General features: G+C 27.9%; 1 protein-coding gene across 1 annotated transcript in view; it reads left to right on the top strand.

Annotated features, from left to right (window-relative positions):
* LOC129955308 (murinoglobulin-1-like) overlaps positions 1–27,262 on the top strand; it is a 64,654-nt gene that overhangs the window by 32,006 nt on the left and 5,386 nt on the right. Inside the window, exons 19-30 of the mRNA XM_056068213.1 lie at positions 1,434–1,521; positions 3,539–3,704; positions 6,049–6,277; positions 7,881–8,120; positions 14,611–14,662; positions 16,155–16,247; positions 18,100–18,276; positions 19,164–19,402; positions 20,605–20,842; positions 22,265–22,437; positions 25,422–25,631; positions 26,506–26,621. Coding sequence (XP_055924188.1) covers positions 1,434–1,521; positions 3,539–3,704; positions 6,049–6,277; positions 7,881–8,120; positions 14,611–14,662; positions 16,155–16,247; positions 18,100–18,276; positions 19,164–19,402; positions 20,605–20,842; positions 22,265–22,437; positions 25,422–25,631; positions 26,506–26,621 — 2,021 coding nt within the window. The remainder of the gene's footprint in view (positions 1–1,433; positions 1,522–3,538; positions 3,705–6,048; positions 6,278–7,880; positions 8,121–14,610; positions 14,663–16,154; positions 16,248–18,099; positions 18,277–19,163; positions 19,403–20,604; positions 20,843–22,264; positions 22,438–25,421; positions 25,632–26,505; positions 26,622–27,262) is intronic.

The following is a 27,262-nucleotide window of genomic DNA, read 5'->3' as shown; positions in this document are numbered from 1 at the left end:
GCTCAACTTAGTGCTCATGATTTTTTCAATAAAGCACTTTCACGCATATGTTTGAGAAAGATATATACTATTGTTGTTACAATAGCCTTATACCTGCACGTGCATAAATACTATACACCTGAATATTCATCGTGTAGTCAAATTCACATATCATAGTACCATTAAAAAAACATAACTATCTGGATAACATTTTTCTAATTGCGCACTGTTTTTCATGGAGCTATTTTTTTTCTCTTTATTTCTCATGTAAATTACACAAATAATAAAATTAATCACCAAATTTCAATAAAAGAAAAAAATCATAAATTTAAATATTTAATGAAAATTTGAAAAAGGTTTTAATGTCTCTGCTAAAAACGCTAATTATGGTTAAACATTATGCAAATAACAATTTTTAAAAAAATTCAAAATTTTGAAAGTATTTGTTAACAACTTAATTAATATCATTAAAAGACATTTTTTTAAATACTAAAAAATCATTTCTCTGAATAATGTTTTTGGAAAAATTATTTGACAAAAGACAAACTTTTGCTTTTTTTTTTAATTGATTAAACTTCTAACAGAAATTTTTGGGGAAAAAATCTTAGCGAAGTACTTATTCCCTCTTTCAGAAGAATTTTTGGTCCACCTTTTTATGCTCTAAGTCAAATGATCTGAACAGCAGAGCACCAAAAGAGTCCCTCATATATTCTCCTTAATTAGAGTTAAAAAAAAAAAAAACATAGGTCCTTTTTTTTTGTTTTACGTTTATATTAAAGAATATATTCTGTGATATTAGTTAATTTAAGCGAAATAAGTTAATACATGTACCAAATTTGGTAGCTGTTGGTCGAACAATCTGGCCTGTAGAGTACCAACACACTCACACACACACACATTGAGCTTTATATAAGTATAGATTACCTTTTTTATATGGTACAACATTGAAAGTGGTAAATATACGATATATTTAACAAGGTAAACAAATTTTCTATGGAAATTACAAATAATTCTCTTACACCTTCATGACAATTACTATGGTACTTTTTAATTTCATGGTGGTATCTTAAAAACGCACTTTTTACAATGAGAAAAACATGAGAGAAACCTGGGGACGCTTTCATAGCCTTGTGAAAGTAATTTAATATTTCCAAAAATGAATATATTTGAGATATTTTACTATAATGACAAAAATTTAAAACATTGCAGATTAAAAAAAAGAACAAGTGATCTAATGATCACCTCATATAATAAAGTATACAACCCCAAAGTTTAAGAAACCAATGTCTCTAACGGATGGTTAATAATCATAAATATATCTAAATAAAAATTAATTTAATATTTCGAAGATTTATTTAATTATTTCCTTACGACTTTGTATTTGTTCAATTTGTATTGAAAGCATATATGTTTTTCAAATGAAACGAATGAAATTTTAAATTTATTCATTACAGGATGCTGGATTCCTAGTGATCAGTAATTTGATACTGTTCAGCAGACCATGTGCGACTTATTCGAGACCTAGTTATGGCCCAGTTCCTTGTAAGCGTTTTTAATGTTTCAAACAAATCTCTTAATTGCTCCTATCACATTCCAAAGAATGCAAAATTTAAAATTTTTTAAAATACCGATATTTTTTATCGATTTCATGCTGAAATGTAAAAGTTCTTATAATGCAACATGTGAACAAATCTTAATTAGATGCAGTTGATTCAAATATGTAAGCGTAATATTTCATCTTGTTTCTAAAACTCTTTATAAAATCATGACTCGTTAGGTCACCCTTTGATTTAAAAGATTGGTACAGTTGAGTAAGAATGCAGGCGATATGTATTAAATCACTGGTAGTCATGCAAATATGCTTCCGTAGACAAACGTTTTAAATGAAGATACACTTTCTAATGACATAATTTAAATAAAGATAAAATGCCTACGAAAATTTCATAGTACTAAATATTCACAAAATAACTATTTAAATATACGGAAAATAGACATTTTCAATATACTTTATACTGTTACGTATTATTCTTCACTGATGGTTCTTAGAAAGCTAACTGTTCTCTGATAAATAATTACCCTTCAATATCTACAGGCGTAGCATTCCCGCCATACTTCTTTTTGATACGTTGATATCATGAGTTTCTAGAAATTAAGAAATGAATTTTTCTCTGCTGCTTTTGCAAGAATCACCAATTCAGAATGGCACTGAAAAAAATTATTAAAGTGGTCACAAAAGTTTTAAGACCAATCACTAATACTTGATACAGATCAAAATATATTTCTAAAAATGTGATTTTAATACAGATATTTTACCAATAAGAAAGTACTCTTTCAACTCGTAAAAGATCATTGATTGCATCTTATGATGATTTATAAGTTATGTAATATTATAGAAGTACTATTTTGAAAAAAAAATGAATTCATTTGTTTAATAATGAAATATTTCCATAAAAATTCGATACATTATTTTATAAATATGAGACTGGCAGCAATTTAGTAAATTAGATTCTTTTCACATTTAGTTTCATTATGAACAATAAAATCTGATACAACATAAGAAATATAAGAGAATGAAGGAAATAATAACACCTTGGCTATTCCGACCCGCTACTAAGGTACACGGAAAAAATCTGAAAGACCAGACATCCACGACAACATTTGATGAAACTAAGGTAGAGTCGTAAGGTCCATCACCAATCTCGGTAGAGCCCATCCCGTGGGAGGTGAATTCCGTCCCCACAACATTTATGCGTCCACATGAGTGCCGAGAACCAACCATCCTACCGGAAACTTCTAGTTCTCAAGTCTGAGGTGCCCCTAGGGAGCGAGAGAAATAAATAATGAAATATTTCGGATTTAAATTGACGTTTATGATATTTAGTTAATTTTCATTATAGACATCTTCTATAATGAACATTCATTATAGACATCTTCTACAATGAACATTCATTATAGACATCTTCTATAATGGCAATTTCATTTAAAAACTAGCCAACTTCATTGTACATTCAAAGACAGCATATAGTTCTTTTAAATACTGATTTTTTGAATCCTAAATTATATAAAACATATGCAACTGAGAACTTATTCTGCTTTTTAAATTCGTGTATATAATATGATTAGACTTCAATTTAAATTCACATTCTATTCATTTAACCAATGGAATAATTCAAAAGCTCTTGTCTGTCAGAAAGGAACTGGAGGCAACTAGTGGATTTTTCACATTTTATTCACACACAGCTAGCATATTTACAGGAAAGCGCACAAAGACAAAGCAATACAACTAGACATCACAACGTACACAACAAGACTCACCCAATAAACAAAACCCAGAGCCCTCGAGCTAAAAATTTTGGATCTCGAGGGGTGTAAACAAAGTTTTAACATCATAATTATCTATATAAATTCACTTAAATTATTTACTTATTTTTGATCATTTATGGAATTTTAAAATTTCCTTGAATATTGATGTTTCTCAAAAAGAAGAGTTCTCTCAGTTAATAGAAATATTAGTATTTATATAATCTATTATATGCATACTAAGAATTATTTCCTCTAGACGGAAGACCCATTCAAATAGTCCCAGCAGGACCAGGGACAACACCCGGAGCTATTGCTTTAGCACCAGGCGGAGCTCCTGTTGGTCCTGCTTTTGCAACACAATCTGCTGTAGAAGTAAGAAATTATTTCCCAGAAACTTGGTTGTTCCAGTTACAGATGACAGGGTAAGTCATACATCAATGTGAAAACAAATATTCAAGTAATAAAAGTTCTAACAAAACACTGAACAGGGATTCACATTTGTCTCACTTACATTTGCGCCTATATTGATTTCAATTGTCAGTAGTATCCGGGTTAATTAATAAAAAAAAATTACCTGTTATATTTTTTCGTTTTAAGTAGGGCATTCTTTGTCTTTGTACAATCATTGAAAATTATATTTTACCTTTGAAATTTATAGAATTTTTCTCAAAGTTTAAACATATTGGACAAATATTTTGCATTTGAAAATCCTTAAGTAGAATTAAGATTTTGTAAAATTAAGATTACCAAAAAGCTCCAAGTTTTCAGTAAAAATATATGCATTCCTGTTAATTTCCAGTATCCCGTATTTGATGAATTACATTTTTCAAGAAGGAAATGTACACTTTTTTCCATCAACATTGCTACTTACAACAACAAGAAAAAAAAGCTTTTAAATAAAAAAAAATTTCCTTCAAAAATATTTTTTAATTATAGTAAAAATTCACACGATATAAAAAAAACTCAAATAAACTGTAAATTGGGTAATACTATCGAAATTTCTCTTTTTACATTGATATAACTTCTTATCATAAAATTACTGATACTTATAGAAAAATCACATTTATAAAGTATTTTCTTGAACTCCAGAATTCTTAATTACGAATTAAATTATATCATAACTTTAGCTAATTAAGATCCTAACAATAGATCATATTTTATAAACTGTATAAATATAATTTATTGAATATAGGACAACATAAATCAATCACCTACAAAATGTATAAATCTTGTAAGAATTTAACTACTCAAAAAATTATTAAATCTTTACAAACTGTATAAAATAAAAATAAAATTTTAAAATTTCTCTACATCACTATTAATTCCAAATTCCTTAAAAATCACACTTCCCATCATTACATCCATTTGTAGAACTTTTTCATTTATGAAAAAGAATCTTGCCACATTTGCATAATTTTTCCAAAATAATTGCTTAACATAAACATATTAGAATAACAACAAACATATTATTAACAACTTATTATAATAACGACAAAGTTACATACTATTTCCTTGACAAGAAAAAAAAATGAAACTCAATCAGAAACTTAATACTTTATTTTTTCTATTATTTTTTTTTATTAATTAATCTTCACGAAGTGCTAAAATCTTATTATCAAACTGAAATTGTATTGGAAAAAATGTCAATATTTTTTGGACTATCCTTACATGAATGTTATAGCAGAAACGGCATAAAAATAGAATATATTTAAATATTATTTGAAGAATTTGAAGAATAATCATCTTTTTTATTTCATATATCTTTACACAGTAAGAAAATCCAGATTTTATTTAACTAATTTCCTTTATTTTAAAAATTTTACTTTATTTTGCATCTTAGTTTAATATATTTTAATATTTAAATGCTATTATAAATGCATAATAAATTTAGCAGGCAACATTCATATGAATTTCTTTTTTACGTCAATTTATTGAAATAAATAATATGGGGAAATGCCGCTGATGCACAACATTGAAAAGTAATCTTATTTTAATGTAAAAATAATTTATGTTTATAAATAAATATATGTTATCTCAATAAATTTATTATAATGATTGCTTTTCATAATACTCAAATTAATATAATTTCCGTTGCCTCGTTATGTTGTAGTTTAGGAAATTTTTATTAACTACCCGTCTTTTAGGGCATTACTATTATTGCTTCTTCAATCAGTATTTTATAGTTGTTTTTTTCTTACACTATTCCTCTGTTGTTGATGATTTTAGAAAAAAATTGTTTCGCATTATCTTACAAATTTCTCATTATTTCACTATGAAGTCGACTGAATCATTAAACATTTGTATTCACTTTTAATATATGGGCTTTCAATTCATTAAGCCAATGAAATTGACGGAAATTTATTTTTATTATTCGCTCTTTCATTCCTTTAAATTTGGCGAGTTATGCAAGAACAGCTTTTTTTTTCTATTATAATGCCATTTTTATCAGACTTAGATACCTGAATGTGTTCTTCCTGTTTAATGGAAAATCATTTTTATTGATTATTGGAGTCATAGAATCTTTTGCTTAGATTTAAAGTACTTCATATTAATATGTTGGGCTTATCATATGATTTATTATTGTAATTTTAAGTATTTTTAGTTGAGTATTTGGGGCGATTAAAAGATATATCCTGTAAGTTTTTTCATTAAACACATATAATTAGAGAAACTAGGAACCTTACTTCAAAATTTTGCTATGAAAACTATGGCATTATTTAATAATCCTATATTGAATTTACTTAAAAATTTAAATTTATTTTTCAGTTCGGATGGAATATTCCAATCAATGGAAACCCTTCCCCACACTATTACTGAATGGGATGGTAGTGCAGTATGTATTGACTCCCAAGATGGCCTCGGTCTGTCGGACACAGCATCCATCAAGGGCTTCCAGGCATTCTTTATATCTTATACTCTTCCTATAAGCGTCATTAGAGGCGAAGAATTCGTTGTAGTAGTATCCATCTTCAATTATGTCGATGCAGCTTTACCAGTAAGAAAATTGTTTATAAGTAACTAACAGGTTTTACCAGTAAGAAAAATATTTATAACTAACATGCTTAGCCAGTAAGAAAAATATTTGTAACTAACATGCTTAGCCAGTAAGAAAAATATTTGTAACTAACATGCTTAGCCAGTAAGAAAAATATTTGTAACTAACATGCTTAGCCAGTAAGAAAAATATTTGTAACTAACATGCTTAGCCAGTAAGAAAAATATTTAAGAGTAACTAACCCTTCTTTTAATTTCTTTTTTTGAACTACCATATGATAAATTTTTTTCCAGTGGTTTTTTTTTTTTTTGCAGTTTGTTTTCTTGCTTTATCGTAATATGCATGAAGAAAAATCCATTTATAATCAACACCGGATATACAGATTATAATTTTTAATCCATTAAACATAATGTAGTGAAGAGAATAGAGAGGTTTCATTTGAATCTATTCTCGTTCACTTGCAAGATTTTGAAACATATCTGCATCGTATATTTGTTTTAAAAATCAGATTTTATTGATATAATTTATTGTTATCGTATTCATATACGAACAAACAGACAGACTTACAAACAATGGATACTTGAAGGAATTTAATCTAAAATTTGATATAGATTTAGAGCGTATAGAGTTGAAAATTAAATTATATTTCGTTTATCTGGCTAATTAAATATTCTGTGAGGTCGTACTGACAGGCAAAAAGATGGATAGAAAGACACACATATCCTTTATTAATTTGTCCAAACATTTTAAAGAAATCAACAAGATGACACATAAGATTTAATTTTTCTAATTTATTGCAATTTTGTGTTATTACATTCATAGATTGATAAACACAATTATAAAATGGTGTTTGGATTTAGGTTAATTCTAAAACATGTAGATAATTCATATGAATTACAATGTCAAAAATTTTTAATAATTTTTTTGCAATATTTATCTTTATATGCGGAAATTACAATATTTTCTTGTTTGACAGTAAAATTTAATGCATTCTCCAATTTATTTTAAATTATAGTATGAAATAAGCATAAATATAAAAAAAATCTATAAATAAATATCTAAAATTTAAAATCTCATCATTTATGAAGACATTTTGCATTTCCACAACATAAATATTGAATTTTGGCATATTTTGATGTCTGTGTAAAAGTTAATGTCCTAGAGGAAGCAATTGTTAGTATTTTACTTTTCTTTTCCTTATTTGTACTTTCTCATAAGGGTAGTATGAGAAAATAATAAGGAATAAAATATGACAAGAATGCCAAAATACTGAATGATCTTGTTTATGATTAATTTAATTGTTTTCTTAGACAACATTTTGTGTTTAATCTATTTTAACCTATTTACGTTAAAAGTATTAAACGCCAGTAACTACTGAACTATTTTTTTAAATAGTCAGAGCTGTTATGCAATTTACATTGAGGAATTTCCAATATTTAAAACTAAAAGTATAAGTAAGCAATAAGTACTTTAATGAATTTAATTATTAAAATCCATGTATTATAAATTTCACTAATAGTCAGAAGTAATATAATTTTATAAAATTTCTCAAAATAATGGATTTTTTTCATTATAATGCAAATGCGTTTAATCTTTATTACAGATCACAGTCACTTTGGATCAACCGCAAGGGTTTGAAGTAACTAGCGATTTGTCCGATACTAATATTTGTGTACAACCTAGTTCAAGTGATAGTCTGCGTATCAAAATGAAAGGTACAATTGTTGGATCAATCAATATAACTGTTGAAGCCGAAACAGCTTCTTCTAGTTCAGTTTGTGGAGATTCCCCGGTCTATGATGGTGAGGCAAGAGATGCCATCACACAATCGTTAGAAGTTGAAGTAAGTATCATACTCTGCGACTACCTGTTCGCCCATTATATAATAAGTATTAACCCTTTCGCAGTCCTCTCCTGTCCGCGAAAATTTCCATTTTCCTTTGTTTTTTGCACATTTGAGAAACAAAAATAAAAACTTAAACACTTAAACATTTAAAAGTTAAACATAAAATGTAGAAGAACGCCTGAAGTGCGTTACGGCCGCCATGCAGAAGTTTCACTTGAAAGAGCAAGACGCGTTAGGGACAACGAAGAGGTTAATTAGTTTTGAAAAAAAAACTACAATTTATGTCAACAGAACAAAGCATTGCTTAAATTGTATTTGTTTAACAATCATAATACATTCTGTGTGGTTTGCTATGATTAAAATTGATGAATCCAACTATTGATTCTGAGTATTTCATTAAATTTTTATTTTGTTCTGTCTTCCGAAAATGGAAGGTGGTAGGTAATCAGTGATGACATATTTAGCGGTTATGAGATTTTATATGAAAGAAAGCAAAATCCATTCAGTGGTAGGAGTTAAATGAGTGGCAATGTTTTTACCACGTAGAAAACTGACCATGGCATTTTGAAAATTTTAATGATCTTATTTTGAAAAAAAAAGGAAGATGGCGGTTGTCAAATACATCTACATATCATGAGAATTTAATAAAATAAAAATTTGCCAATTATTTTAAATACTCAAATGCAAGTTGTTTAAGAAATATTAAAGAACAGCAATATTCTTAGCAATAATAATAATAGAATTTCAATATTCTCTATTTTATTAAAAATTTGTATTAGCATTAAATGATAAAAATAAGTTTTATCATTTTCAATGGGAAAATTTGTTCGAAATAGCTTTGTTGGAGTAATCCTGAAAGACGTCAAAATTACTTTTAGTAACTGACAATCACTTGTTTATATTTGTTGAAATAGCGTAAAATATTAAATTTTACTTAACAATATTTATAATAAATTTCACAATATTTTACCAAATATGACTTTTTGATCATCTGTCTGCTTAAAATTATTTGTTATATTTATATTTAAAAATGCTAACTTGATTTAGAAATACTTTTAAAAATTATTTTCTATGTAAGTTTATTTTTTTCATTCCGTGATGTATATCTTTGTGCACTTTATTTAAATATATAAATAAAATATCTCAATACATGCAAGATGTTCCAAAAAGTCATTTATAAATTTTAATGCTCATCTACATAAAGGGTTGTGTCGAGAAAGGTCACCAAAGAATTGCGTTCTCAGGTATATAGGGTAGCATAACAATAATGTGTGGACTGTTAATATTAGCGACTTCTTAATAAGTTCTTGATTATAAATTCACCGTACCAATGCTGTTGTATTGTATTTGCTTTCAAAAATAACCAAATTTGATGATGATGTTCCAGTAGCTGAACGCTGGCATATATAGTACAACAGAAATATTTCGAAGCTAGCACACAGATTCTTTGATACATTGACAGAAATGATTGGCTGATCTATTGAAATCATGTTTCTCAGATCTCTGTCTTCCCCATAGATTCCTTCTAGCTGGATATATGGCAACTATTTTATACGATATACATATGGCACCAAAAAATCAATCTCGTTGGTAGATAGTACTAAGGGCACACTTAATCGTATGTATATGACAATTTCCCTATTTAAACGAGTCAGAGGTCTCAAGCATTGATGTTTTAAAATTTTGAGGTAGACATTGATCTTCGACTAACCTTGAAGTTTCTCTTCATAGTGGTTTTTAATATGGAGGTTATTTATTAGGAATGGATGCATCTTAATATCATTATTGACTTTATTTTTTTAGTTCATCGGACAGTTCTATCTTGATTATATTTGGATGCAATTTCTCGATAAATTCCTTCTCTATAATCTGAAATATAATTTCATAAAGCTTGTAAGCAATATTTAAGGACACAATACAGTTTTAAATAAAAAAAAAAAATATTTAACATTGTAAGTAAGGTTCTTATCGCTTACTCAGATTTTCTCCGACACGATGCAGTTGAGTACTGTATAATAGGGTGGAACGAAAAAATCAACTTTTGATTTTTTATTTGTAATAAGCGCGGAAAAGTTGCCTTTTGTTGTAGATAAAATAAATTATAAAAATGAAAAATATTGGAAAAGGTCTTGAGGTGCTGAAAGTACGTTGAAGTTTCATAAAATTGAAATTTTTGCTGCATTTTAAAGTTTTTTTATGAAATAATCAACTTTTTATTTTTAATTTGTAATACCACGGAAAAGTTGCATTTTGGTATAGATAAGAGTGTGGTAAATATTAGAGTACATCGTGAGATGCCTCAAGGACGTTAAAAATTCATAAAGACGTACTTTTTACAACTTTTTAAAGACTTTTGCCTGCTTCGATTATGAAGTAAAAAGCTTAAAATAAGCGTTGTTATATGAATAGAAATATAAAAACAGTTTTTTTCCGGCACTGAGTCGTCGTTATTGAGGTAAGGCGGAGGTTTGTCTGCGTCCAGTGACAAGGACAGAGCTGGTTTCTAATCAGTAGCTTTACCTAATTCAGTTGAGTCGGCGTCTCCGCTTTGTTTATTTTGTAGTTGATTAACGTAAATGATTTGCTAATTTGTGCGTTTGTGTGTTTTTCTGTGAGTAAAAATGGCTCAGTATAAATTAGTGAAGACAAAACAAATATCAGAGTGTTCTATTTTTGGGAAATTTAGTGATCTACTTTAAGTTTACTATTACTTCCTCACTTGTTCACTTTCTCACTATTTACGAATCTACTGCTATATTAGACAGAACCTCAAAATTGCTTCAGAGAAGGATCATTCTGTAAGCGAAATATGTGACATATTATTTCCCATAATAGAACAAATATGGTCAAGAGCTTGTATTCTCGTTGCGTCTTACAAAAGAATTTCACAAATGATAAAAGCTTAACATGCTAAATACTGGAATTTATTAAAGTCTAAAAGCAGAAAATGTTCAGATAAGTTTGATTCCAATCTCACCGTAATTTAGAGAAAAGGCCAGACGTTTATTTGATATTGCTGACTTCCATAAAAGAAAAAAAGTGACAATTACGGAATAAAAGGTTCTAAACGATCCCTGCTCTAACAGGAAAATGGCTGTAGATAATATTGATATTGCTAACCTAAGCGCTTTGAGAAAGAAAGAAGCAAGGAAGAATAAAGAACTACAGAGTTAAGTATAATCAACAGCGGACAAAAAATATAGTGCATCAGAAACGATTACTGGCGACACTGACAACACTGAAGAACAGTGTTCTTTACAAAAAGAGGAAAGGAAACCAGATACAACAAACAGATAAGAAGAGAAGAAGCTACTAGGTACCTGTGTAGTTATTAAGTTAAAACGTTCATGTACTTATGGTTCCAAACATCTTTTTAACCTTATCTCATATTCATGCTATCAGTCTGACGATCTCAAGAATGTTATATACTAGATTATTCAGAGAAATGAGTACTTTGATGCTTCAGAAAATATTCTTTTGTCCATTCTAAGTAATGAACATAAAATTCAAAGAGAAACTTGGTTTACAACGTGTTTTAAAAGCAAGAACAGTAAGTAAAGACAGATTCAGAAAGTTTAAAGTTCCAAAGATAAACTTTGATGCAAATGATTATATCGACATGATCTCATGGCTTGAAAATGATGTAAATGAATCCCCCTCCCCCTTCCTAAAACATGTTTTTAGTGATTCTCTCAAAGAATTTATATCGAACGCATCTGAAGATGAACCCTATAGTTTAGGGGGCTGGGTTATCGACTTTTCTCTGCTTCCTTGTCACATGCAAGCAGTGGAAAGAGCTGTGGAACTGATGGCCGATTCGGCATAACGTTTCTGGGGTTCAGTCACAAGAGAAAGATACATAAGAGCGAAAATTGACTCAAGTGAGAAAATGCCAAAATTTAATTAAAAAAATAGTTTAATGGGGCAATAAAGTAGAAACAAATATTTTGCGGTTGTAACATTTTTAATTATTAAAAATACAAAAAAAATTCAAAATTTGTCATAAAATGTTATTATTATACTTTGTAATTAATAATTTTTTTCCAATTGTAATGCTTATATATTATTTAAAATCATCTTTTGTAACATTAAATAAAATAAAAATTCAATAAAATATTTTTCAAAATTTATAATTTTTGATTTTAGTTTTACAAACGTTAAGTTCTTTGCGGCACTTCGATATATTGTTGTATTTCAACCAGAATTTTTTAATTTTTTTTAAAAAATCTAAATGCTAAACTTTCTCCACTATTACGAAAATAAATCTAAGAAAATTTTTTAAGAACCTTTTAAAAATTTCCATTTTTTCAATTTCTGTACAAATTTCAAGCTTTTTGCAGCATCTCGAGATAATGTAATATTACAACCAAATTTTTTAAAATTGTTTTTGAACCTAAAAGGAAGTTTTTCCGCACTATTACCAAACTAAAATCTGAAAAAAAATTAAGGTCATTTTCGTTCTATCCTGCTTAGGGATTGCAATACCGGACCAAAATTTCAATACCGGTATTCGGTATTTTTTAGATCTTAATACCGGGATACCGGTTTTAATACCGGTATTAGAAATTTTAGAAAAAGAAAGAAAACACAGGTGTTTCTTTGTTTTATTTGCCAGTTTTATAAGAGAGTGTAAATATCACAAAAAATAATATGTAACTTATAAATTATAACAGTACATAAAGAATCACAATAAAGTAAAGGAACAACTTATTTATTTAAATCACACAAAAAAAAGTGTAAATATCACTATTCAGTCTGTGGTACTATTAAAAATTTTTGAAATGTGATCTTAAAAAACATAATGCATCAACTGTACTGTCATTAAGTCTGGAAAGTAATTTTGTATAAAAATTACCAGCTGTCGGAAACGCTCTTTCGGATTTACGATAATTGGTGATACTGTTAGGAATGCGCGATATACTTTTTCCAAGTATTTACCTCTAAATCCCTCATCTTCAAATAAATCAAATTCTTGTCGGATGGTTTTGGATATAATTGATTTCTGTATTACATTTTGGTTCATTGAATTTTTTTTATTTATCGCTAATTCTAATTTTTGACAATTCCTTTTCACTATCGACATTAGTGTCATCATAATCTTCGATAACTGAACCGAATTCTTCTGAATGTGGATAGGTTTGTGGGTAAAAAATTTTAAGAAAATTTACTATAAACTTAATCAGATTTGAATTGATTATTTTCTTTTCTTCTTTTTCATTTTCATTTTTAAAATCATTATAATTATGTAAATACCATAAGACATTTACTATTTCGGTATGTCTTTCTTCTGTGCGATTTTTCAATGTAATATATAATTCTTCAGATAGTGATGTGTGCTGTTCTTTCATGACTGCAACATGAAATTTATTGTTGCATTAGCTGTTAATAAATTAAAATCTCTCCGATATAATGCCTCTGTAGTCAGTTTTATTGGAAGTAGAGCTGATATAGTTCTGGATATTAAGTCGAATTCAGTATCTGAAAAATTAATTTACAGGTTTAAGTCGATTATTGCTTTTTGGATTGGATTTCTAAATTTCGAAAATCGTTCCATCATTAGGAGTAAACTGTTCCAACGTTCCTTAGAATCTATTATTAACATATATTCTGTTTTATTTTCAGTAAGTATATATTTTTGTAATATGACATTTTTTTGTAGGGAAACGTTTAAATATCTTAACAATTTTTCTAACTTTATAAACTATAGGGAGCAATTCTTGATGGGTTAATATTTCAACCTCATTAGCAATATCTTCTTCAACAATTACATTGTCATTATCTTCATTGTCAATATTACTCTCACTCTTACTCTCTTCAATGTCGGAATCCGAAGTTTCTATATCCACAATATTTGGATTCTTCTGTTCTTTATTTTTTTGGTATAATACATCTATTACTTCTAATTGAATTCCATGAGCATAGCACAATTGCTGATTTTCACCAATCAACTTTCCAACTTTTTTCATAACTGTTGTTCCATTAATCGTTATGGATACAATATATTCTTTCAGGGATAATCCATGTTTCGCTAATTTAGATTTAAGCAATTAATTAAGCCATTCATGAGCTAATTAATTTAGCCCGTTAGGGAGACATAAAAACAAAAACGTATACTATTTTGCTATATTGGCGATCCCTGAACATATAGTGGAGACAATTTAAAAAATTTCTAGTAAATACCGAAAAACCGGTATTTAAACTTGTGAATACCGGTATTACAAAATTGTACAAATGGCTCAAAATACCGGTATTCGGTATCCCGGTATACCGGTATTGCAATCCCTAATCCTGCTGTATAACCAAACACATTTTATTTTTGTAATTTAGTCAACTTTATTTATATTTTATTAAACTAGAAAATGAAATGTTTTAGCAGCATAAAGACAGAAAATTTAACTTTTCTTATCCGTTATTATTATATTGCATAGTTATTAATTGATTTTTCATAACAACATAAATTAAAATTCGAAACTGTTTAATTTCGCAGGCTGAAGGTTTCCCCAATGAAAATGTGAACAGCATATTATTCTGTCCTTCAGGTAAGATTTCTAAATACTAACCAACATTTGAGCAAGGTTTTAGTTATTATTTTCAAGGATAATATAGCATCATTATTAAAAGAGAGAAATCAGAAAACGAAAACGCATTTATTAATTTTCATTAATTTTTTTTCAAAAATGGATAGATAAAACATAATTTGAAAGGCTTAAAAACTTGTTCAAAATAAATACCTTCGACAAATCAAAAAACACTTAATTTTATTAACAGTACTTGTGCATATGCGATTAAAATTCATCACTTGTGACGTAAAGACAAACATTTTGAATTCATCCGCGATTATCTTCGACATGTATCACCAAACCCAACTCATTCCTTTATTCAGACTTAATGCCAATTAAAATTAACCGAATATTCTTGCCAATATTTAACCTATTATTGTTCAAAATGGAACAGAACCAAAGAGTATCAAAAATTGACATATAATACATTTATTTAAAAAAAAAATTGAAATTTATGATGAAACTCTTAAATGAAGAATGGATTCTTATTGTTTCTAAAGTGATAGTTTTACAGATTAATGTTTCTATCTATATTAAAATTATATTTGTCTGTCCAAATTGTATTTTTTAATAAAAGATTCCTTTGATTTTACATTTGGTATGGTCTAAATGGATAAGTTGATGCCTATGATAAACATTTTCAGAATTAATCAATCAATAACTAATATTTAAATTAATATTAAAATTATATCTTTCATCCTTTGATCAGGAGGAGGCCTGACGGAAAATTACAGATTGATGTAATATGTTTGATAAAACTTGAATACAACCTTGAGTTATTTCAATATCAAAATCTCTTTTCATGCTAAAAATTAAAAATCTCAATAGCAATTCATGTGATGATAAAAATAGATACTGTGTATATCATTGCATTGTTTAGTTTATTTTAATTCATTTTCTACGTAATCTCTACTATAAATATTTCATTATAATTTATTTTTGTATGTATTTTTTTTTTATTACCAGACAGAAAATGAATAAATGAGATTTACAAGATACAAATTTTTGTGAAAAAAATATTCAAAATCCAGTTATGCTATATTAAAAGAAATTTTGTAGCCTTCGTATAATGTAATTTTAAAAATGGTCATTTCAATACAACTTTTTTCAGATGTTACTACAAAATATTGAAATAGTATCAAAAGTATTAAATTAGCAATATTCAATAACAATAAAAATTAACTAATTTGTTAGATTCAAATTTCCAAGTTAAAATAAAATGGAGTTGAAATTATTCCTCAAGTTATAATTGAATTTATCTAAAAAAAAGCTTAAGCAAATTTCAGGTTTAAGGTTTTAATGCTCTGACATAGTTAAAGATGATATTCCCTCAAATGCAACCTACATCTGTACTCGTATTGCTTTCAGGATTTTTTTTATCTTTCGAGTCTACAAACGCCGAAAAAAACCTATTTCTGTATTCTGGAAAGATCTTGCAATAAAATTAATTATTTCACTTTCAATTTTATAGATGAAAAGAACAATAAGTTTTCGACCTCCTACAGTTTACATTTGCCTAAGGATTCAGTGGCTAATTCCTCAAGAGCTATTGTTGACGTTACCGGTGAGTTTTCATTTTAGTATATATTTTTTAAAAAAAAATACCGAGGTAACTTTACTGGAAATTTTATAAAATAAATTTGCATAGTTTAAATACTTAAAATAGATTATTTCCGTGTAAATAAATTTGAAAATTTTCTGCTCTCTATCAATTTACAATTTTAAATAAACTTTTCGTTATCTCGTCGAACAGAATTGACTTTTTTTTATGATTTTAAAACTTATGCATTTTCTCGCCATCTCTGTAATATAAAGAAAGGTTACTCAAAAGATCCAAAACAGTATGAGTTATATGATAGTAAACTGTTTAACATGCAAATTTGCAGGTCAAATATATGCAAACATATATGCGGGTTTTTTTTTCCAATAAAAACTTCGCTTCAAAAAAGAAGTTGCTTAAACTGCCTAGGATTTCACCTAACACAGTAAGAATATTGCCCTAATTAGTTTTTAAAAAATTATCAACGATTATTTACATAAATATGTCCTGTAACTCAGTATAAAAATGGTTAGATGACTTTTATATTTCATCGAAACCGTTCTTCAATGTAAGCTTGCCTTTCTCGGAAACACACAAAAACTTAAATATGCGTCGTTACCGACAAATATTGAGGTTATTGGACATAGGCTCTCAGTAGAATAATTTCACTTCTTTTTGAAAAATCTACATTGTGGAGAAATTCACCGTTAACATTTCTTTATTTTTTGCGTTATCGTATATATGTTAATTTCTTACTAATAAAATAATAACGCATCGTATTCTAATTACTTTATCGTTATACTTATCAGTATTACCTACTTAATTAATTTTCTTTGAGTATATTTAAACTAATGTCTTATATTGCTATTTAAAGGTTTGTAAAAAAATTTCCGCATTTCAATTAAATAAATGGCTTTTATGTCATCCATATTTCTCTTTCTTTTTCTTAATTTTTTTTATAAAAGTATCTAATATTTCTTCATTTAAAATGACCAAAAATCAATCAAATAAAACGACAATCACTTTGAAAAATCAATTTAATAAATAATATGAAACAGTGAATTTGACAGATACAAAAATTATGCCATTTCATAAGAATATGAAATTCTATAGAAATTCTGTTGTTTAAATATATGAACTACTAAATATTATTATAACCTTTCTGTGTTTTAAGCTTCTCATTCAGTCAGTCAATACCCAGATAAATGCAGATGTTCATATTCGCATTTTTAAATAAAGAAAGGTCTTCAGTTAATAACAACATTATTCAATAAAAATATTAAAAAACTACTTTTGACATTGTCAATTTCTATTTCTATTATTTTGATTTAATTGATTTTTCGTTTTTTAATATAATTTCGTACTCCTTTTAAAAAAATTCGCATAACCGAAATTCTAAACTTGTATTTCCTCTGCTGCTTTTATCAAAGTTATAAAAATGTTTTCAAAAGACTTACTTAAACTTTCAACGATTTCGAACAATTTCTAACTTTTTGATAGAGTTATTAACATTATTTTATATTTCTAAATCGTTTGCATCACTTTTATATAAAATTTTGATTGAAAATTCAATTTAAATCAAATACATTGATTTGATAAGGAATTTTTAAATTATTAATATTATTTTACTATTAAAAAAAGATTGCCAAAATATTTTGATTTTTTTAAACAAACAAATTTTCCTTAATAATAAAACAAATATTTTTTTTCAAATGGTTATTTTCTTCTCAATGGAAAATTAACTGAATGTTTTTAAAAAACTAACAGTGTGAAACTTGGATTTTAAATTAAATCCATTACTTTAGGAATGTTCACAGCGTTTCTAAATTTATTGGTAATACGTTATTCCTTTTTTAAAAAAATATTTATATTACAGGAAATGTGATGGGTCCTGCCATACAAAATCTCAACAATCTTGTCTCTCTTCCTACTGGATGTGGCGAACAGAATATGGTGAAATTCACTCCAAACTATCTCGTGCTGGATTATCTAACAGACATCGGGAAACTAACAGACAGCGTCAAATCCAATGCTATTCGAAATCTGAACACAGGTATGATAATAAACTTATAAACTAATAAACTTATCATAATACCTTATAACAGACACTTTTGAATGGCACTGCCTATTAAATTATTAGTAGAACTTGAAAAGCTTTGTCCGTGACAAGATGAATTTCAGTTAAATGTAAGGTCCAATAACCCAAACCCAAGCTATGAAAGATACATAAAAAAAAATAATGAGTTGTGCACATTTAGTTATCTATAGACGTGAAAAATCCATACAAATAACTGAACATGTAGACATGCTAAAAATAAAAAGAGAGCACAATAATAACTTTTTTTTTCTTTTAACTCTTGGTTTCCTAATTTAGCATTCTGCCAACTCAGTCAATCAAATCAATCTTTGTCCATCGAATCGAATATAAATCAGCAGTAAAGAATTAATTAAAATCAATTAATAAAATTTATTTACCCTTGCTGTTTAAATTAGAGAAAAATGTTCCAATAATCACCTAAAAGTGATTGATAAAGATAATGGAATTGGATTGTCGTATGGAGAAATTCTAATTCCAATTCCTAAAATGTTTCGGAAAAAGATTATTTGTGTTATAACGGGATTTGAAAATAAAATTTGAGATTTTTAAATCTAATATAAAGATTAACCACTAAACACTTATTTTAACTTGTTATTTTAAAGAAATGGGTTCTTAGATGAATAAAAATATTTATAGGATTTTGCTGCAAAAAATGTTATAAGTATCTATGACCACCATGGCCAATCATGATAAATAAAAATAGATATTAAATTTGGCCAAACGTTTTAACAAATCATAATAGTATACGATTACACATGGCATATCAACTCACAATATAATTACAGTAATAAAACAAATATGTTTCCTTACTTTTGCATGCCTATATACTCGTATATTTTTAGGTTACCAGCGTGAATTGACATTCCGACACTACGATGGATCATTCAGTGCTTTTGGTAATTATGATAGACAAGGCAGCATGTTCTTGACAGCTTTCGTACTGCGCTCTTTCTACCAAGCGAAGAGATACATTGCCATCGATGACGGCGTGCTGAAAGACGCTCAAAGATGGATAATATCTAAACAGCAACCAGATGGCTGTTTCCCCAATATTGGTCAAATCATTGACAGCGGTATACAAGTATGTAAATAAAAATGTTTCACTACATATATAGATATATATAATTTAGATGTGTATAATATACTGTGATATATCTCAATAACGCATATGCTTGAAAAAACAAATCATAAAATGATAGTTACGATTCATTAGATATCTGTGTTTGTCAGGATAAGTAAATCTTCAAATTATATTTCAAATTAAAAAAAAGAAAATCAATTATATAAATCATGTTGAGTTATGTTATGTTTGACAACTAATCTATTCGCAATGATTCTCGAAATTTCCAAAATTCATCTTGGAGTAGTTAACTAAATATGTAGATGTTATACTACTAAAGGCTAGTATAACATCTTTTTGCATTGGATAACTGGAAAATGTCCAGAATATCAGATACAATAATGGGATTTTTTAAATATATTTTAGAATGAACATATCAATTCGACACGTAGAATTAAAATTTCAGTTATGTTTATATAAACAAATAAAAAAATTCTTTAAAGAAAAAAAATTTTACTATTAGTTTTCGCAGGTTTTGAAGTTCTTCAAAACATAAGAATGAAATTAAAAATAAAAATATTGTACATTTTTTTTTCCTAAAATTCTTTTTACTTATTTTTTTCTCGCAGTAACTCGTTCTTTCTAATTCAATAATACTAGTAATTTTCGAAAAAAAAACTAGTAATTATTAAGCAGGGCTTGCATTAAACTAAAAATTATGAAAGCAAAAATCTTCATAATTTTCATATATAAAATAGAATATGCTTAAGATGTATAGCTAACATTATCAGGCTTCTAATTATTTGATTAAAATAATCATTTTTATTTTATAAATAGAAATAATCCGGCCCATATGGTTAAAAAGGGGAATGTAGAAGAAACAAAGCATTTACCGAGGATGTATGATACGTTGGGCATTTTGTTGCTTGCGTTGGCAAAGCCAAACAAGCACATAGAATTGCTATTATTTATAAACACGTTTTAAAAATATGCTTCCATACATGTTATTGAAACCTTTTCACATTATCTAATGAATTTAAGTTTTCCTTCGATAAATGTCCTATAGTTTCAGATTTGATTTGCTGGCTAATTCAGTATATACAATGTCCTAAAAAGAAAAATTATTTTGCTTTGTACCTAAACTTATGCAATGAACTATAAGTTTCAGCAATATGTGTGATATGTTTCTTATCTACATGTACTTATAATGATGCTCATTTCAGGGTGGACTGAATGAAGATAACAAAAATGGAACAATAACTTCTTACGTCTTAGCATCTCTCCGAATTTCAGATTACCAAAACACAACAATCATTGACAAAGCACTGGATTGTTTAAATAACAATCCTCCATCTACTCCCTATGAGACATTCTTATATGCCTATGCCAAAGTTCTTGCTGGTCAGAAGGGCGCCGCTAAGAAACTTATTAAGAAAATTAGGCCTTTTGCAATTAAAGATGGTAGGTTTAATTTTATTTTCTGTATATTCAGTATGATATGATTTGCCAAATTCTTTTAAATTTTTTTCGTTAACACTCATTTATTTCTTTTAGTTACTTGTTTCGAATATAACGTATGGCAGAACGGAATTTTTTTATATACGAAAATTCCCTCAGAGTTTATGATAATTCCTTTTATTATTAGAACTAGATAATAAATAAATTTACTAACTTTTATCACTATATATAAAAAACGAATCATTAAAAATTGAGTTAACTGGGTGGTCCTATTTTTAATCATTATTTTTTTATTGTTTAATTCGACATTTTAATTAGCAACGAAAAGATCTTCCAAAATAATTGAGATTAAACCCAAATTTAAATTTCTATAAAAATGAAATATTCTTCAAAACATATTAAAAAGGAAATCAATAAATATCATCGTATACTTAAGACCAATTATTGAGATGGATAATATAAATAAATTATCGGCTTATATTTTAAAACCCTTTGATTAAATTTTAAACTGAATTTCATTGTGTAAAATAAATATTCGGGGCATACATCACTCACTGTAATATTATAATGGATAATTCGGAAACATTGCAGGAAAATTTAAATCATGTTCATCAAAACTAATCAGATTTAGGAAAAAAAAAAAAAAAGATAGCGGGGATGTCATGAACGCTCTATAAATTACTTACTTTGTCCTAAATTGAAAAAGAAAATTCGAACCATTTTATTATAGTCACGGAATTAGCGAAAGTAGTTTGGATTTGCATAAAATTTCTTTGATAAAATATATACATCTCATATATTATGCAGCTAATGGAAATATTAAAGAGCTTTGAGCTTCTATTCTGAAAGATTTGTGAACATATTTAATGAACATATTAATTAATTAATGATTGAGGTGAAAGTTCTATGTGAGTTCCAACTTCGATAAACTTTTACAGCAAATAAACATTGATGCGTTACAAATCCACGGCCAAAACAAAACGATGTTGTGAATATCCATAATTTATTTAAGTATTTTACTAGAGTAATTATGACAAAATTACCAAATTCATTTAACATCGATCGCAACCTTTAATACAAACACATAAAGTGTTTAATTAAATGTAATCTATCACTATTTTCTAGATCTTCCTTGAAAGTTTTTCAGATTTTCTGAATTTTCTGAAATTTTTATTTAACTTTATTTGGCCATAATGTTTTTATTTTATAATTAATGTATATATTTGAATTTTAATGCGTAATTTTATACCAATCTTGAAGAAATAGATACACCAATTCAGTATATCTTTATTTCCTTAAGTTGCAAAATATGATGTGTGAAATACATAAAACTAATGTTGAAGATGCAGTTAAATAAAAGCTACGTCCTATTCCTAAAGTTGATTCTGAATTTATGTCCGAAATTCATAGCTGCTCTATTTTTAGGTGGTTTAAAGTATTACAGGAATCCTAACGGTACGAAGTCTCTGGATGTTGAAACAGCTGCATATGCAGTGCTGGCAAATCTTAAAGTGGGTTACAGTAAATCGGTTGCTCTTCCTCTCGTTCGTTATTTATCAACAAATCTTAATCCTTCAGGTGGATTCTACTCCACTCAGGTACAAAATTCTCTATCATTTATCCTTACTAAAAATAGAATATGAATATTATCTTAAATAGTCTAAAAGTTAATTTATATTAGACAAAATACGAAAGAATAAGAAATTTTTAAGAAGATTGATACAATCTTCTTAAAAATAAATTTAAACACATTAATCATTATTATTGATGCACTTTTATATTTCCGTTTAGAGAATTCCCAAATCAGTTTTGAAACAATAATTTAAGGATGTTTTTCATATTATTAGAATATATAAACAGTGAGCATTTTTGACTTATTCTTGGGACTCTAATTTCATTTCCATCCTCATTATAAATAAATTAAGTTATCGTTAATTTGCTGCTACAATATAACAGAAAAATGCCTGTGGTAGGGATACTGAGATTAGATATCGACAAATTCTGAGACTATTCTGCTTCCCAATTCGAAGAGCATTATTCACTTATTCTTGGGATTGTAATTTCATTTCCCTCCTCATTATCAATAAATTAAGTTATCGTTAATTTGCTGCTACAATATAACAGAAAATTACCTGTGGTAGGGATACTGCGATTAGATATCGACAAATTCTGAGACTATTCTGCTTCCCAATTCTAAGAGGAAGGTGAAGTACAAAAGGTTTATTGATATAACTTATATATTATAAGTTCCACCAGCAGATAGAAAAACTCTGCTGATGCAGAATCTATATCTACCCTTAGGAAAAATTAATTCGAAATTATATCTGTAATGAATTTTGGAATATTATGGCATATTATTCAATTCGAGGAATCTCATTTACGAATTATTACACTTCCTACAGCTGCATTTTGCATGCAGTATTCCGGTAAAAAATATTATAATATTGAAAATATGATACAGTATGCTGATAATTTCAACTAATATGAATACTACAGGATGCGGCAGGAAAACTTGGACAAACAATTTATAATATAACTTGATTAAAAATAAATAAATTAACAAAATATAACAAATAATGGTAAGAGTAGACTTTTACTAATAAATAAATTTAATCTGTTTCAAAGTGGACGCCTTTTGTAGTGATGTATATGGAAACGCTTATTGAAATTTTCAGCAATGGGGCGCAAATCTTCTACCTTAAATCTATCCAATTCCCGCCGAAACCATTGTTTTAGAGAGTTCAAACTTTTATGTTGTTTAGTGCAAGTCCTAGACTCCAAAATGGACCATACACTGTAATCATGAGATTGAGATTCGGCGAGTATTGTGCACATTCTCCAATGATATCATGTCCGGAAAATGTACCTTGCATATCTCTTTACTTTTTAGCCTTGTGAGGTGGTCGTACTCTCACTTTTTTTTTGTTGAAACTGCCACTTTACATTACCGAAGTGCGTTTTGGCCCACGGAACTACAACAGCTTCTAAAATGCCCCATTGGTACAATTTTTGGTTTATTTTAGCGCCCTAATCCACAAAAGCCAGAGATGTTTTCGCCGCTTGCACAAATTCTGCCCAGACCATGGCCGACTTTAGAATTTTTGCGATGTTCAACAATTGCCGAAGTGCTTGGAACGTCTACAGACTAAATCCTAAAGTTCTAAGAGTTACGAATTTTTGCACTATAAAGAGCATCTCATTAGTGAAAAGAAACCTCCCTCAGCGATGACTTGTGCCTCATTTCAAAAGTTTTCGGCGTCTTTGGAGCTACACGAGTTTGTTTTCTTCAGTGAGAAGATGAACTTTTTCGAACTTGTAAGGCTTCAGTCCAAGCTCGGTTTTTACCATTTGTTGCACTGATCGGTCCCTTATTCCTAGCTCACGAGCGATCTTACTCATGGAAACCCTCGAATTTCATTGAAATGGCTTTTTGATAACTTTACGGCTATTGAAAATGTTCACCATACATTTTAGTTCTCTTCCTTACGGACTTTGACCATCATTCTGAGCTCTTAGAAACGATAGATTGCATCAATCATTGTTTGAGAGACATATTAAGCAAATGAAGTACTTCATACTGTCTTTTTCTTGGCTTAAAAAATTCTAAAATAGCATATCTTTTGCTTGGAATAGTGGAAAAAAACCAAAAAACAATACGCAAACTAAAAGATACATTATAAAATATGTTATAACTGAAGTGGTAGACAAAAAGATATGAACAACAATTAAAAAGAAATTAATTAACTTCTATTATTTGATGCAATAACTTTGTCCGAGTTATTTTGCTGCACTCTGTAAATAAAAATATTTTATTTTTTTTATAAATGGTTTCATTAAAGTTTTTTCTTAACCAAAATATCGTAAGCCTTCTTCAATTGTCATAACTTTTATGGTGAGCCATTCCTATAAGTAAAGAAAAAATAATGAAAAGAATGCTTCTTTAAATAGAAGATAGAAAGAACAATCGATAATACTTCATTGTGATTTTTTTAATAAAATTATATATAGAAAGCGTTTGGATATTTTTTTATATGACATAGAAAATTTTGTTTGATGCAATATGCATAAAATAAAATTAAAAGACCAAAATGTTTTCAATGTTAATTTCTTGAAAATATTTGAATAGCCAACGACATTTATAAAATTTAAATTTTGAATTATTTAAAACTTTTAGAAGCATAACATAAATTGATGAAAAGAAATTACATATATGCTATGAAAAATCTTTACAAACAACCACATGTCTATCTTTTAAGTAATTATTCATTTTCTTCAGAGGAAATTTGGAAGTTAAATTGAACATGCTCAAAATTTAGTCAAATTATTTAATAATTCCCTTTTTACTCTTGACTAACAGTTTAGCCAACAATAGATACGAATGAATATGAAAATTAAAATGTGGATTTATGTGATAAATATTCACAAACGAAAGTTTCTAGAATCCAAAAGTTAATTCAAAATTTTAATTAAATTATTTAAGAGTTTATTACTTGTTAATTTCTATAAGAAATAATTTAAGAATCTCAGTCTCTAGAACGCTACTAATCAAAATTCTCTAAAATACTTTGTTTGTTATTTTTAGGATACTTGTGTGGGATTGGATGCTCTCAGCGAATTTGCAAAACTAGTTTACGCAGATCCCTTAGACATTTCTGTTTCTATCAAAGGCGGCTTAAATGAACATGTTCAAATCGACGAAGACAACAAACTGTTGGTGCAACGAAATAAAGTTACTCAAATTCCAAGTCAACTCAACATTGATGCTACTGGAACAGGCTGTGGGCTCTTGCAGGTGAGTTAATAAGGCTTATCCGGAAGTTTCTTTCCTGTTAGCTATGGATAAGAATAACTTTTTGAAACATAAAACATTTAGAAAATTGGGTTGCATACGGAAACATGAAATACATTTAAAGCAGAATATAAGACTTAAAAATTCTTAAAATAAAATACAACAAAAAAATGTCAGAAAATCTGAAGTTTCCATTAATATAAATTGAGAAGCTGGCGAAATATTTTAACGGTTCACTTGAAATATAAATTCGGAACGACAATGAATTTAGTATAAACATTTCATTGCCAATTCAGTTACTTTGATTATAGAATCATTATTTAGTAATCTACCGAATTAAAACCTCATAAGGAAAATTCAGTTTTCCCATACTTAAAACTTACGGGGCATTTTTAAACTAGCTAAATGAATTTAAAAATCTAGCATAACGTAAAATTAAAAAATAATGGCACAAAGATTTATCATGTTATGTTTTCATCTTCCCTTCAATGACATTCATACTGCATAATGTCACATTTTATCTTACAAATTTCTCTAATTACCAGCTAAGCAAAATTTATGTTTATTTATTTTTTTACCATATACTCTTGAAAGATCCATTATAAATTTAAGAAACCAGGATTTAAAATTTCCAGGTTTCCTTTTGTGCAAATGTCGATAAAACTGAAAGTGTTATGCTAATTATAAATGTATATTTTATACACAAAAATTCATTTACAACGTATTTATGGCAATGATAAGGATCTTTTTCATTCAAAGTAATGTGCAATATTTTTTACCTATGTTAGCTTAACTTGCTGAATGAATTTCAATATTTAAAAATCCTTTAACTGCATCATAGCCTTAAATAAAATAAAAAATTTCTCTCCATATTTAGACATCGCTTCGATATAATACCCATACACCACCTGAGGAAAAGTTCTTCAATCTGCAAGTAACGGGCCAATGTACAAGTCCAGATTGCAAACAAAGAATAATTGCTGGATCTGTGAGGTAAAATATTTTATAGTATGCCGATAACTTCACTTAATAAAGTTATCACTAACTTAATATTATATTATAAAACTCCTTTGATCCCGTGCTGATGTACTCGAATGTACAAAAAATATTTGTTTAATGTGATTACGGTATCATTTAATGTTAATAGTTTTGAAGAAGAAAATGATCGATTCTCCATTTTCAACATTATTACATTGACAATCGACGTTTACTTTATTTCTTGCTCCAATAATAAGGAAATATCTGGAAACCGTTTTCCCCATGGAATAGAATTTACATTCTTTTGCCTCAGCAAGAGTGATCTGGATTAGCTTAATGGGCAATTGAAATTTGTCGAATAGCCGAATTCAAATGCGATGGAATAACAAAATCAAAATGGGTTGAAAAGAATTTATTTGAATGTTAAATATAAAACTGAAATTCTTAAAAATTAAGGGGCACTCTTTAAAATGAGGTAAAGCAGTTGAAAATTTCACAGCTTCTTCTTTGTTGATTTTTAAAAATTGGGAGCAAGAAAAAGTGACTAACCTTGACGATTTTAATGGAGATTAATGTATTGAAGATTGTCCTCCAATGAACATCAAAAGGAATAAAACATTTGATATTTTGTAACGTGGTGTGCAATACGCAGTATC

The sequence above is a fragment of the Argiope bruennichi genome, chromosome 2, assembly GCF_947563725.1.
Source record: "Argiope bruennichi chromosome 2, qqArgBrue1.1, whole genome shotgun sequence".
NCBI classification, from domain to species: Eukaryota; Metazoa; Arthropoda; class Arachnida; order Araneae; family Araneidae; genus Argiope; species Argiope bruennichi.
Note: the sequence above shows the minus strand (reverse complement) of the source record. Positions and strands in the feature narration are given on the sequence as shown.